Genomic DNA, 12,624 nt, shown 5'->3' with positions numbered 1-12,624 from the left:
GACTCTGCAGGGAGGGAAGCACAGCCTGAGCTCCCCATCAGCTGAAGCAGCAGCCCAGGACTTCATGGGGCTCTTTTGATGCCTCTTTGTCGTAACAACTCCACTTCCCCAGCAAGGAAACTGAGGCACAGAAACAAGACCTTTCTGCCATCATGCACAGACCAGATGGTATCCAAATTGCACCCAAATGGATGGTCAGGATGTGGATACTGTCTGGCATCAAACTGCCTCTCATCTGTGCAGCATCTCTCAGGGCCCAGGGGTTTTCACCCACCACAGCAAACCTCTAAATGGCAGAGGAATAAAGAAGCCTGTACACCACACATGAACTGACTCTCCTGCTTTCTTCCTGTTGTGATGATGAATCTTTATCTTTTAATAGAAATTTTGACCCTTGCACAGTCTGCCCTTTTCAGTAAAAAGTTATTAGCAAAAGCCTGAGAGAGCAGATGTCTATTTTCCTTTATGTAAGAAAACATAATAAAATAGCACACAGAACCACAAAACTGGCATGATTTTTTAGCACTGCCAACCCCTGACATTTTGCCATGCTGTCAACTCCTGCAACTTTGCTGCGAATCCTAAAATATTTGGTAATTGTCAAAAATTGGCATCTTGGGATAAGCTTGAGCTAAGTCATATGTCTGTTATATATTAATTTAGAAAACGTATCAGTTCGTTTCAGAAAATGTGAAACATATGAATCCCAAGGATTTTAATATTAAAAGACAAATGAAAGGACCCTAAAAAAGCATGATTTATTTAAAGAATAGTAATGTTTAAGCTAAAGGTTGGGCTTTTAAAACCTGAGTGATGATCTGAAACACCTTCATAAAGCTACTTAAAATTGTATTTCAGTCAACCTGAGACCATTTTTAATGTCCTTTGCTTCTCTTTCAGACTGTGCCTCTGCATCGCTGTAGTGTGGGCACTGGGGGAAATAGCCTTATTCCCACATGGAAGAACTTGGACAGAATGAGCAGAACTCAGCAGTGCTGTGAAGGACAGGACTTTACCTCTGTAATAGGCAAACTGCAGGTAGTCGTAGTGGAGGGGCAGGAAGTTCTCGATGGGCGAGATGCGGCCCGAGCGCGTGGCCAGCTCCCGGACACAGTCGTGCTTGCAGGCCAGCACCTGCAGGTAGTGATCTGCCAGGACAAGAGGGAGAGCTGCTCTGAGCTGAGGGGATGGCAACAGTGCCCACACAAGGACAGACAGAGGTTCAAACTCCTCAGCTGAGGGATGTGCAACTCACACTGCTTTGGCCCGGCAGGTCAGTGTGCACCGAGGGAAAGAGCTCATATTGTAAATCAAAGGCAACCCCAACGTTGGTGAGGGAGAGAGAACGATGCATCTGACTCCATGGATGTCAAAAGGCTAATTAATTACTTTATCATACTATACTATACTATACACATTTCATCTAAATTGAATCTGCCAAGCACTCACTCTGCACACAACTGCTCACACTGTACAGAATCCCATGACTGTCAGCAACAGTCCCAACACACACACACACCTGGCCCTGACAGGCCAAGGACACAAAACATCCTCACTTTGGATAAACAATCTCCATATTGCATTCTACTTTGGCACAACACAGGCACAGCAAGTGATAAGAATTGTGTTTTCCCTTTCTCTGAGGTTCAGAGAATGTGAATCTCAAAAATCCTTGGGAAGGATTGTGCCTTGCTCTTCTCTGTAAAATGTGGCGACAGCTCAGGCTCCTCCCCAGAGCCAATTGGACAGAGCTGCAGTTATATCTTTGCCTCCTTTAAGAAATGCCTTTCTCCTTCTCTCAACTGCAGAGGGAGCTTGAGCATCTCTTTGGTGTGGCAGGAGCTGCGGCATGCAAGGACTGCAGGTGGCAGGTAGCACTTCAGCCCCAAGAGACAAATGAAAAAGCAAGCAGAGAGGTGAAGGCAAGGTGGGCACATGTGCTGCCACATGAAATCCAGCTCCAGACTCCCTTCCTGCAGCTCATCCTTAATCCTCTCCTTTCCTGCAGCAAAAAGCTCCAGAGGGCACAGGGAGGTTTAGCCAAGAGGGGCTGGTGCAGGTTCTCAGCACGGCCAAGCAAGGCCAGTCTGAAAGGTCCGAGGTGCAAATCTGGGCAGCAGAAATCCCCCTGTTTGCTGCTTCCCAAAGATGGGGCACCCCCCAGGGAATCACAAGCACATGACAAACATTTGCCATTAACAAAGTTTCTTAATTAGTGGGACTCTGTAGTATAGGCATTGTACCAGCTGTACAATTTCAAAGCCAACACTGACATCTGATTCCATTTTGGAACCTTTGCTGCAATGTACTTAGGAATCTAATTTGCTTGCTCTGTCTCTGCACACCATTAAAAACCTTAAGAAACAAACACAGGCTTGAAAATAATCATGTGCTCAGCTACCAAAGCATTTCTTAGAGCTGCCATAAAAACCACCTGAGGAATTTGCAATGAAACCAAGTGGAAACTCAGAACAGTGCCTATGTTCTCTTGGCTCTTGACAGGTAGTCTGAGTAGTTATCTGACTTACTATGCATTTCCAGTGTATTACATTAGCAAAAGCAAGAAGGGAAAGGACATAAATCATGTTGCTGTAATTTAAAACCTGTATAAGCATACTAGATCTGAAATAATCAATCCATCACTGAGAAGCACTGCTTTTTTTTGGTACTGTAATTAATTCACTGAAATGTATCTGTCCTTGGGGGGAAAAGGTGAGAGTGTTTCAACCCCAAGCAGCAGCAGAGCAAATCAGTTTGGGATTAAAAAGAGAAATGAGTTTTGAAGAAACCTAAACTCTCTTTTCTTGGTGTATTATGTGTTCCCACTCCCTACTGAAATGTCTGAGCCTGAGTGCCTTGGACCAGGGGTGAACTTTGGATTATGCTGTCCTGGAAGGAGCCACCTCGATTCCTATAGAAGAGCAGTTGTACCAACGATCTTATTTCCCTCCCTCAACTCCATGTTCCTTTGGGTGCCAGAATGTCCTGGGGTTTGGGGTAGTTATGGCCAGGCACACATGGCCAAGCCTCAGCCCTTGCAGGGACCCTCTGGCTGCTGTCCCCCCCAGGTCCTGCTCTGAGCACCACCATGGCCCTGTTCGTGCTCAGGAAGGGCAGCACAGAAACACCTCTGCCCACTGGGGCTGCACTCAGCTGGCTCAGCACAGGAACAGTTTGTCCTGCCTGAAGAGCAGCAGCTCTCAGTGAGAAGGATGCTGGGCCTGCTTTGCCACTGAAGGCTGCCCTCTTGATGGGAGTCCTGCTCAAGGCTCTAAAAGCAGGCCTGATCAGCTGACAGCCACACTGGGACCAAGTCAGCCTTTCCAACACTTCTATTTTTTGCATGGTAAACAAACCCCACCAGGACAGCTTCCCATCCGGTATGCTGGTGGTTTCTCCTCTTGGTTATTTCAATTAGATTTCCTGTCCCGACACAAACAGAATTATGCAAACCCAAAAAACATTCTGCATCTGAGTGAAGTATTTTCCACATAAGAAGCAAGATTTCGGGGCTTGATGCAACTCCAAGACCATAAGCAGATAAATAAGATTTCTGTCACCAAATAAACGTTAATTTATTGCTCTTCCTTCCCTTACAACTAATTAAATGTAATCTCATTTCCATTGAGAATGAACTGTTTTAATCCTCTCTGGCTCAGAGCCACACATGCAAATCTGAAGATTACACAGCAACGTTCCATTCTCTCCAGAGATTTCAGTCAAGATCATAATTAGGTGGGCCTCCACTAATGACAAATCCATCCTTTTGGATGGGGAGAAAATCCACGTTACGAGCTTTTTTGGCAACTTTCCTGGCCACCTGGAGCATGGCCAAGAGAACTCTGCTGCTCTCTTCATGTGCTCTCAGAAACAGAAAACATAAACAAAGGCCAGCAATGCCTGGATTCCAGGGAGGTGTGTGACACTGTGTACAGGGGAAATGGAAGCAGTTTAGATAAAGCACCTCAACTTCCAGCTCTACCAGAAAGCTGCAAATGCTCCACGCATCTGGAAATGCAATTCTTCTAGCCCAGCTTCTGTTCAGGACCAAAATGAGATGTTCTAGCTCACTGTGCTCTGAGTCTGCACTTTCTGGGTTTTCCAGGTGCCTCCTGCAGCATTACTCACCAGCAGCAGAGGTGGGAGGGAAGACACTTCAACAAATCCAGCCAAAGGCCCAAAGTCAATGACTAAAAACATTTCAGGGCCAAGGGTGAGAACTCTAAAAATGCAGAAAGATCTCACCTGCAATAGCTTCGTAGAGACCAGCCTTGTAATCCAGGTGCTCATGCTCCTCAAACCTCTGCGGTCCTTCGCACATGAGCTGGCAATCCTCATCCTCAGAGTAGTATCCTTGCAGGGCACGCTCCAGGAGCTCAATGGCCAGCTCGTACTCCTCCCTGTCATAGTGCCTCACCCCAGCACTGTAGTCCTCCTGCAAAGCAGGCAGGCAGAACACAAACCATGAGCAGGCCATGCTGCCTGGAGCACAGCATCCTGCAGGGCTTCTCAAAGGAAGGTACAAGGGAACTGGGACAGAGACAGGACAATCTCAGCAGACATCTATCAGATATAACCGCTTGCACCAAACCATGTTTAAACCATCGATGGACTTTTGGACCAGTGGAACCTAACAAACCTGCTTAAATGCTCTTCTGAATTCTCCATACTTAGGGAATCCTCAGTGCCACTCCTAGATTATGCATGATATTAAAAAAAAGAAAAAAAAGTTTGGGGTGGGGTTTTTTTGTTTTCGGTTTGGTTTGGTTTGGTTTGGTTTTTTGGGGCTTTTTTGTTTTTACCCTCCCACCAAACAACAACACCAAATGCCAAGAGAACAGATTGGTCATTTTTTAGAATGGCCCCTAATGAGCACCTCCATTAATTACACCCAACAGCCACTCCTGCTCCCCTGAGTCTTGTGAAATTGGGAAGTTGGGAGTGGCCCTGGCATTTGACTTGGGCTTTTGCTTTGTGGAGCTGGAAGCAGCTGGCACTCTTGCCTGCCACTCTGCACCCTCACCACCACAGCCACCATGTGCATGTACCCAGGTGGGAGAACACAGGTCAAAAGAAACACACAGGAGCTGTCCTGGAGGAAACACAGGTGCTGAGATGTCATGGAGGCTTCCATCAAAGCTGCCTGCTGGTGTGTGTTCACAGCCATGTGAACCCCAGAGCACTCTGAACACAGGGACCAGGCTGGGGATGTAGCAATCAAACAAAGAGCAGAGTGCCCAGAGAAGGCAGGAGCAGGCTTGCCTTAAGGGAAAATGCTGAAAGGGAGAGTTTGTTTTGCTGTATTGGTAAGAATTTCCCCATTCATAGATTAATCTCTTTTGGCCTCCTAATCTCTCCTCTCCAGACTTCTTGATACTTCAGGTGGGCACCTCTTCAGCCTCAGACTCACCATGTGCTGCCTGGCCTCCTGGTCAATCAAGGTGGCCTTCCCTGACGTGGTCTTGTAGTTCTCCAGGTCCTGCTGTATCTCCATGTGCTCAGGGTTCGCCATGAAGAAGGTGTGAGCTGCATTTGCTGCCTCCTCCAGCTTGTTCAGCTGTAACAAGGTGAGAAACACCAAGTGAGACTGGTGATGTAGAAGGTGAACACAGCAGTTTATGCTGCATCCTCTGACATCCTTTAGACACCACTAGATTGGGAAATGATGGGGTAACCAAGGAAAACCTGAATGCAGAGGCTAAAGGAAAAAGCTGAATTGAGACGAAAGTCCCATACATGAGAAATGGGAAGAGCTGGAGCTCCTGAGACCCAGACAAGTCCCTGCAACAGGGTCTGTTGGTGATGGGATCCAGCCTTTGTGCTGGTGATGGGATCCAGCCTGTGTTCCAGCCGCACATCCTCTCAGCTACACCAACCCCCTGCACAGTTCCAGGTGGAAAGATGCTCTCATGAGATATGAGATGGAGAGAGGAGGGGAAAGCAGCTGCAAACACTGCTCTCTCTACAAGCCTTGGAGGCTGAGCTTTGTCCAGGCTGAGGCTTCTGCTTGGAGACAGGGACTGAGGGCCATTTATTAAGTTCAGCTGTGTATAGCTGCAAAAGGCCAGGCTCTGCTGATGGTGGCAGAGGTGTAAAGAGAGGTTTATTTTGATATACCAAATTATTTTGTGTTTAGAGATTCAGAAGGAGACCAGACATCAGTTTCACCCTGGAGAAAGCCTCATAAACAAACAGAACTGCTAGTGCTAAACACATCCATGGCAGCTGCTGGGAGCATCAGGAGCAGAACAGATGTTCAGGTGAAACCTCTGCATGAGCTAGCAAGAGAGAAGTCACTAAAACATTTGCTTCTGAAAGAAAGCCAACACCACTGGGTACCAGCAAGCTGTACTCAGGTCCCTGGGATACATCAGCAGCCTGACCCAAGCCTGTCAGCCAGGGCCAGGCTAATGCTAGACCAGGCTAGGCTGGGCCCAAGTGTTCTCCTTGGCAGCAAAACCCACAGCAAGCCCTGTGCCACTGCTGCAAGGCTGCTCCTGAGGCACCAGAGCCAGCAAGCCCTGGCACATCCATGGGACACGGTACAGCAGCTCACCTGCACAGGCACCCAGCAGACAAACCCCAGCGGCAGGATGGGAACAGAGACCTGCAGGGAAGCATGAGCTTCACATCCTGCACCCTGCAGCAGGGCAGAGTGGCTCCAGGGCACAGCCAGCCCAGGAAACACACAGGAATGTCCCCAAAATGAGGGTGAGAGCCATAGCATCCCAGCCCACCCCCCTGCACACCAAAGCACAGCTGTGCTGCAGTGCCCACAGAAACGCAAAATATTTGCCTTGTGTAAACTTCAGAGGTTTTTAAGGATTATCTCTGGACTGACAACATGTGCAGGGGAGCCAGATTTTACTGCAAAAACAACATCTATTCCAGTCTTTCATTTGGAGTTTTCCAAAGGACACCACTCTCCATAATAATCCCTTGGCTTTCCAGCAGGCATGAAAAATGACTATAAGAAATTTTTAACCAGGACAGCACATACAAAACCAAAACCCCTCCAGAATAGAAGTTTGAGTTGGTTTGTTTTTTGTTTTTTTAAGAGACATTCCTATTCAGAAACATAAGTTCCATTTTGAAATAGATAATTTCAACATAATCCCACTCTGGAAAAGTTCATTGCAGCTGGACACCATTGGATGTGGGATAAAGGACTGACCAGAGCATCTCACAAAGGGAATTCTCAGGTCCTGCTGAGTGTCTGTGGGAATGCCACTGCATCTGGTAATTAGAGACAGTCAAGATGGAACAAAACATTTTTGGAGATGTGAGCTGCTGACCTGATCCAGAGGACTGGTAAGAAGCCACTATTTGAGCTGCCTGGGGGAATTGCATTCTTCCACATCACAGATTTCTATTCACAAACAGCACCCTGCCTGTGCCCTGTGCAGATTTAAAAGGGACTAAAGACCTCTTGGGAGGGGAAATGGTCCCTCAAGACACAACCTGCAATAGTCTGCTGTGGGATGTTCTTTTTCCCCTCAGTTCTAGATCCTTTTCAGCAAACTGTCAAAACCAGTCAGAGATCTCAGGATGGGCTTAATTCTTCTGGATAACATCCATCCCTGTGAAATAGAATGAGCCTGATTTCTAGACAACAGAAAATCCCTTTCAAACAAGGCTCACTCTGTGTCTAGTCCTGCTGGCTCTACACAGCAGAGATGACCTTTGGAGTTTGCTAAGTGGACTTGAAGCAGAACATTTCAACTCAATGCTTTTCAATTTATCACGTTCCATATTTGCCTTAGAAACATTCAAGTAACACGAAGAAGCCAACAGCTGCTAAGGTTAGGGAGAGTTTTTAAGTCAGTGAGTGTGTATAAAAGCAAAATTCCTAACTGGTAAGACACATTCAGTGTCTAGCTCTGACATTAGTTATGAAACACTCTGGGGAAACTTTTGCCAAAACACTTTGAATTCACAAGGAGCAGGATATTTTGGTGCTTAAAGGTCTGGGCTGGGACTCAGGACACCTGGACTCAGTTCCTGGCCCTGTCACAATCTCACTGTGCAGTCATTGGAAAAAAATAATTTTGTTTTCTTTGTGCCTGGTTTTCCATTGTTTTTAACTAATAACAATAAAAAATAATAGCATTTCTCCCACAGAGTAGTAATTTTGTTTATTTGGATGGCAAGCAACTTGGGGGCCATAAGCATGTGCAAGCACGTAACACAAGGAGATTTTGATCTTTGCACAACAACCGCTGAATGAAAACGAGCAAGGAAAAAATGACAAATGTGCACTCACAACCTCAGTATGTGCTCTAAGCCCTGCTTGCTCACCCCACTGGAATGAGATTGCTGGGCAATTGCTGCAGCTTTGCACCAAACCCTGTGTATTTCAGCCAGAGAAGACACAAGAAATCAGAGCATCAGCACTGAGAGAGCCCTGGGAACACCCTGTCCTGTCCATTTTGATCTTAACATACCAACACCTAGAGCTGAGAAGGGGAAAACACAACACGTAAGTGCTGCGGGGTTCTGATGCTGGAAGATGTTTATTTTCCTCAATGAGATTTAGGAGTGGTTCGTATAAAAAATATTTTAAGCAGCAGAACCTCAGATGAAAGAATTTCAGCAAACTGCAATGCTCAGTTTCACTCCCAGCTGGGACAGTGCTGGCCTGGGCTTCAGTGGAGTTGTGGCTTCCAGCCTGCAAAGGAAGGCTGCTGTGGCTAGAGCACTGTGCAGGAACAAACACAGGCTGGAGAAAGGACCTGAGTGGGCATCTTGATCATCACTAGACATCTGAACCCAATTCTCACTGATAATCATTGAGAAAATCCTTTATGGAGCCTCCATCTGCATGGTGACACACAACACAATTCTAACAGACCCTTACTATTCATTGCCATTCTGGTACCTGTCAAGGTATGTTTAAGCCAGCAAACTCCATGCTGAGAAACCTGATTTGTACTTGTGATGCCACAGTCACCAACCTGTTGGGCTTAAGGACCACGCTGTCTCACTGAAACATGTCTGGCCTGCTGCTTGATTTCACCCCCACTTTGGCTGCTGGGTGCCCTGAAGAGAAACCCAGAGGATTCACCCCATCACTGGCAGCTGCCCCAGACACCTCAGACTGTCTCAGCTCCAGGGCAGGCACATGCTCTGAATTCACACTTGCCTTCACCCCTTGCAGACAAATGCATTCTGACCAAAGCCCCTCTGGTGCCAGATGCTCAGCAGGCTGGCACAAACTCCTGTCCCCTTCCCCAGGGAAAAGGGCTCACTGCAACACCATGGCTTCAGCTACAATGACCCAAAACTCACAATCCTTTAGGTTTGCTCTCTGGAGCTTGGCAGTGGGGTAAGGAAGTGGAACAGGCAGGGTGCCAGGCCTGTGAGACAAGCACTGCACAGCTTTACAGTCAGCTCATGCAGCCAGGGCTGCCCTCCCACCACCTCTCTGCTTGTGCTGAGCACTGACATTCTGCAGCTGTAACCACAGCAGCTACAGGTATTCAGCTGCTCCCAGCTCACCCTGACCTTTTCAGGGCAAAAAACAAGGATGAAAGAGGTGCAAGAGTCAGAGGATTTTAGAAAGAAGGTAGCCAAAGCAATACAGATCCTGACTCCCTGAGAAAAGAGGTCACAGGTATGATATAGCCAAGACCTTAGACTGTTCTTCATACTGAGTTCCCATTGCATTGAACTTAATATCAGATATTGGCAGCTGTCACACATTCTGTGTCTAACTGTCCTAATCCAACCTGCTTCTATATTAAGGTTTCTTCATCACATAAAATATAGTTTCAATTAAAACTTTTTTTTTTTTGAGGGGAACAGAAGTAAGGTTTATATATTGGAAAACATGTCAGATCCTTTGGCATTTCTCACCAGGCCAGGACTGGACCTACCTGCACATAACCTCAGTTAATTGCAGAGTGTATGAACCTGGCATGGAGCCTGTGATGAAAAATTTCAAACCATTCAGCTGACCTAGAAACCAAAGTTTCCAGCCTCACAGACAATCCCTGGTTTGCTGAACAGATAATGTTTTCCTAAACTTTTCCACAGCTCCAGTGCTACTGTGCTGTATTGAAGGCTCAGTGCACTGGGCTCTGCAGGGGAAGGAGGCTCTGGAGCCTGCAAGCACAACAAGGGAAATAAAAGGTTCAGTGCCATGAAGGATTAATCCTGTTGTGTCTGTGCAGAGCTTACTGCCCAGGAGAGAAAGAGCAAGGAGCGGTGAGATGGCTATAAATAGCATCTGACCTTATCTCAACTATTTTATTATTGCAAATAAGAAGGATGAAATTCTCCAGAGGAGTTATTCAGGAAATTTCCTTCTGCTGATGGGTCACACATTTGCTGAAGTGTTTGCAGCCCATTATGGCACCAACTGTTCGCACAGAACCACCAAAATCAGAGAGCAAGGCAAGCACACAGCAGGAAAAGACCTTCATTGAGTGCAGGGAAGAGGTACCAGGAGCCAAAGGTGTGAGGCCGTCTCTAAGTTCAGTTCCACACCATCCCCTGCTCTCCAAACCTTTCACCAGTTTCTTGTCTTCCAACTCAAGATAAACAGGCCTGCCTCCTACCCCTGCTACTGCTGTGATGGAGGCTCTCCATGTAAATTTTCAGAGTTTTTCTAATTTTCAAAATGAAGACAATCTCCAGCCTGCTTTGGACAGTTCCTCTCAGACCATCCCAGCTGGTGTGCTGCTGCCTACCAATCACTCTGGTAGCTCCAAATCCAAAACAGAACAAATTTGCAGAACTGACACAGGGAAAATCTCTCATGAGAAAGGAAATTTAGAAACAGCTTGGGGTTTTTTGGTATTCCAACAAGCAATTTTCAGGACACAAACATATGTGGATTGGTAGCTGCGTGGTCATATGAGCTAACTACATGATGAATTTTGTCTTCAGAAAGTGGGAGATACTTGGAAATCTAAAACCAAACACCACTCCAATATTCTCTATGGAAAAAAGTTCTTTCAATTAATGAAGATGGAAATAATATTTTTTTTAATGAATCTCTCACTTGAGCCACGCTGGCATTATTTCATGTGTGCATGAGTCCATGCTGAGCAGACTGGCTGGATAACTCTGTCTGAAAGGGCCATTTGGCATTAAAAAAACAAATCAGACTGACCCTCACATTCTCCCTTCCTTCCGTCTCTGACATGCTCTTCTTGGACTGTTCCCAGGCATGTAAGAATGAAGATTTCCACACGTTTCTGGCTGTGCATTACATGCTCCAGTGCACACTTGTGTAACCAATCCTGCACAAGGAGCGGGGCATTTACTCACAGCAAAACCACTTCCCAGTGGGAAGGACCCTTCCCATATAAATCTCCAACACACTGAAGCACTGCAGATTCATCTGCAGAGCAAGCAGTGGGAAATGTGTTTGTGTTTACTGAACCTTCGATCTGACTGACTGTGAAATACACTCTGAGCCACATTTTGTCCTGCGTAGACATTCAGTCTGCCTAACAAACCCTGACAGCAGCTCTGTTGTGTGTGAAACAGTATTTTCAATGAGGAAAAGGTAGGATGTATTCAGTTCTCAGGAATCTGTGCAGGTGTTACCCATGAAGCTCCTGCACCCCAGAGTTTTCCTTGGCCAGGTAATTAACCAGTTCCTTCAGAGATGAGTAGCATGGGAGAAGCAATACACTCACACACTAATGGCAACAAAAGGTGGACAGCATAAAACCAGCCAGACTTTCCACAGCAGAATTTCTTCTTGCATGTCCTTCCTCCTGTTGTTATAACATCCCTGTGGCAGCCTGAGCTGTTGCTCACCTGGAAAAGTATCAAAGATTAACCCAGGCATTTTAATCTAATGAAATCAAGCAGCTAGGAGCAAGCAGGATGTGACTATCCCCTCCCTGGACCACCAGCACTCCTATAGGCCACTGCCTGATAGACAAATAACAAGCTTTCATTTATATTATGACTGATAACTGAGAGGCAGGTGTTCCCCAAAGTCATGGGAATACCTGGGAGAAGAAAGGTGAATCTCACTCAACACACTGGTGAGGAGTGAGGGAAGCCTTTGCCATCAAGGGAGAAGGGTGTCATGCTTTTTGGGGAAAACCAGAACAAAACAAACTTGGCAGGCAGTTAAAAGCAGCTTTGCAGTTTAGATGTGAATTTTCTCCAGCATCCACACTGCAGCTAATCAAGCTGCACTGACTGATAACTGGGTCACACTCCTAACCCAGCTGTCTCCACACTGGTATCTCTATGGCAGTAATTACTAAAACACTTAAGAAAAACACAACAGAAAAATCTGAGACAAGCAGAAAATTCCTACAGCAGAAACTTTCCTCCCTTTCTATGGTTTAGCAATGGCTCAGCACCTCTTAGAAGAGTCAGACATGATGAGCTGCTGAATGCCCTTTGGGAGCCAAAGTTTCCTGTGCAGATGTATGTGCTTGTCTGCTGCTACCTAACAACATCCAAACAGCTCCTGTGTCCCCAGAACACACCCTTCTCAGAACACACATGGCTTTCCACCTCCATCCCAGAGCCAGGAAGACACAGCGACCTGCTGATAAATGATACTTGTCTTTTGTAGCCCTTTCATGCTGTAAATGGAATTTTGTCAACAGGCTTAAGGCCTGTGCCAGGCTGAAGACTGCCTCCCTACCT

The 12,624-nt window shown here is 46.5% G+C and overlaps 1 protein-coding gene across 3 annotated transcripts in view; it reads right to left on the bottom strand.

Moving 5' to 3' along the window:
- The window catches only part of P3H2 (prolyl 3-hydroxylase 2), a 64,059-nt gene that overhangs the window by 11,915 nt on the left and 39,520 nt on the right, over window positions 1-12,624 (bottom strand). For all 3 annotated transcript variants that reach the window (XR_010441407.1, XM_064721120.1, XM_064721121.1), the window contains exons 2-4: window positions 5,411-5,557; window positions 4,246-4,435; window positions 1,017-1,148 (exon numbers count right to left, since the gene is read on the bottom strand). Coding sequence is in view for 2 of the 3 variants with exons in the window: in XM_064721120.1 (XP_064577190.1) it covers window positions 1,017-1,148; window positions 4,246-4,435; window positions 5,411-5,557 (469 nt within the window). In the remaining variant the exon portion in view is untranslated. The remainder of the gene's footprint in view (window positions 1-1,016; window positions 1,149-4,245; window positions 4,436-5,410; window positions 5,558-12,624) is intronic.

Source organism: Zonotrichia leucophrys, chromosome 9, assembly GCF_028769735.1.
Source record: "Zonotrichia leucophrys gambelii isolate GWCS_2022_RI chromosome 9, RI_Zleu_2.0, whole genome shotgun sequence".
NCBI lineage: Eukaryota > Metazoa > Chordata > Aves > Passeriformes > Passerellidae > Zonotrichia > Zonotrichia leucophrys.
This window is presented reverse-complemented; position numbering and strand designations above follow the sequence as displayed.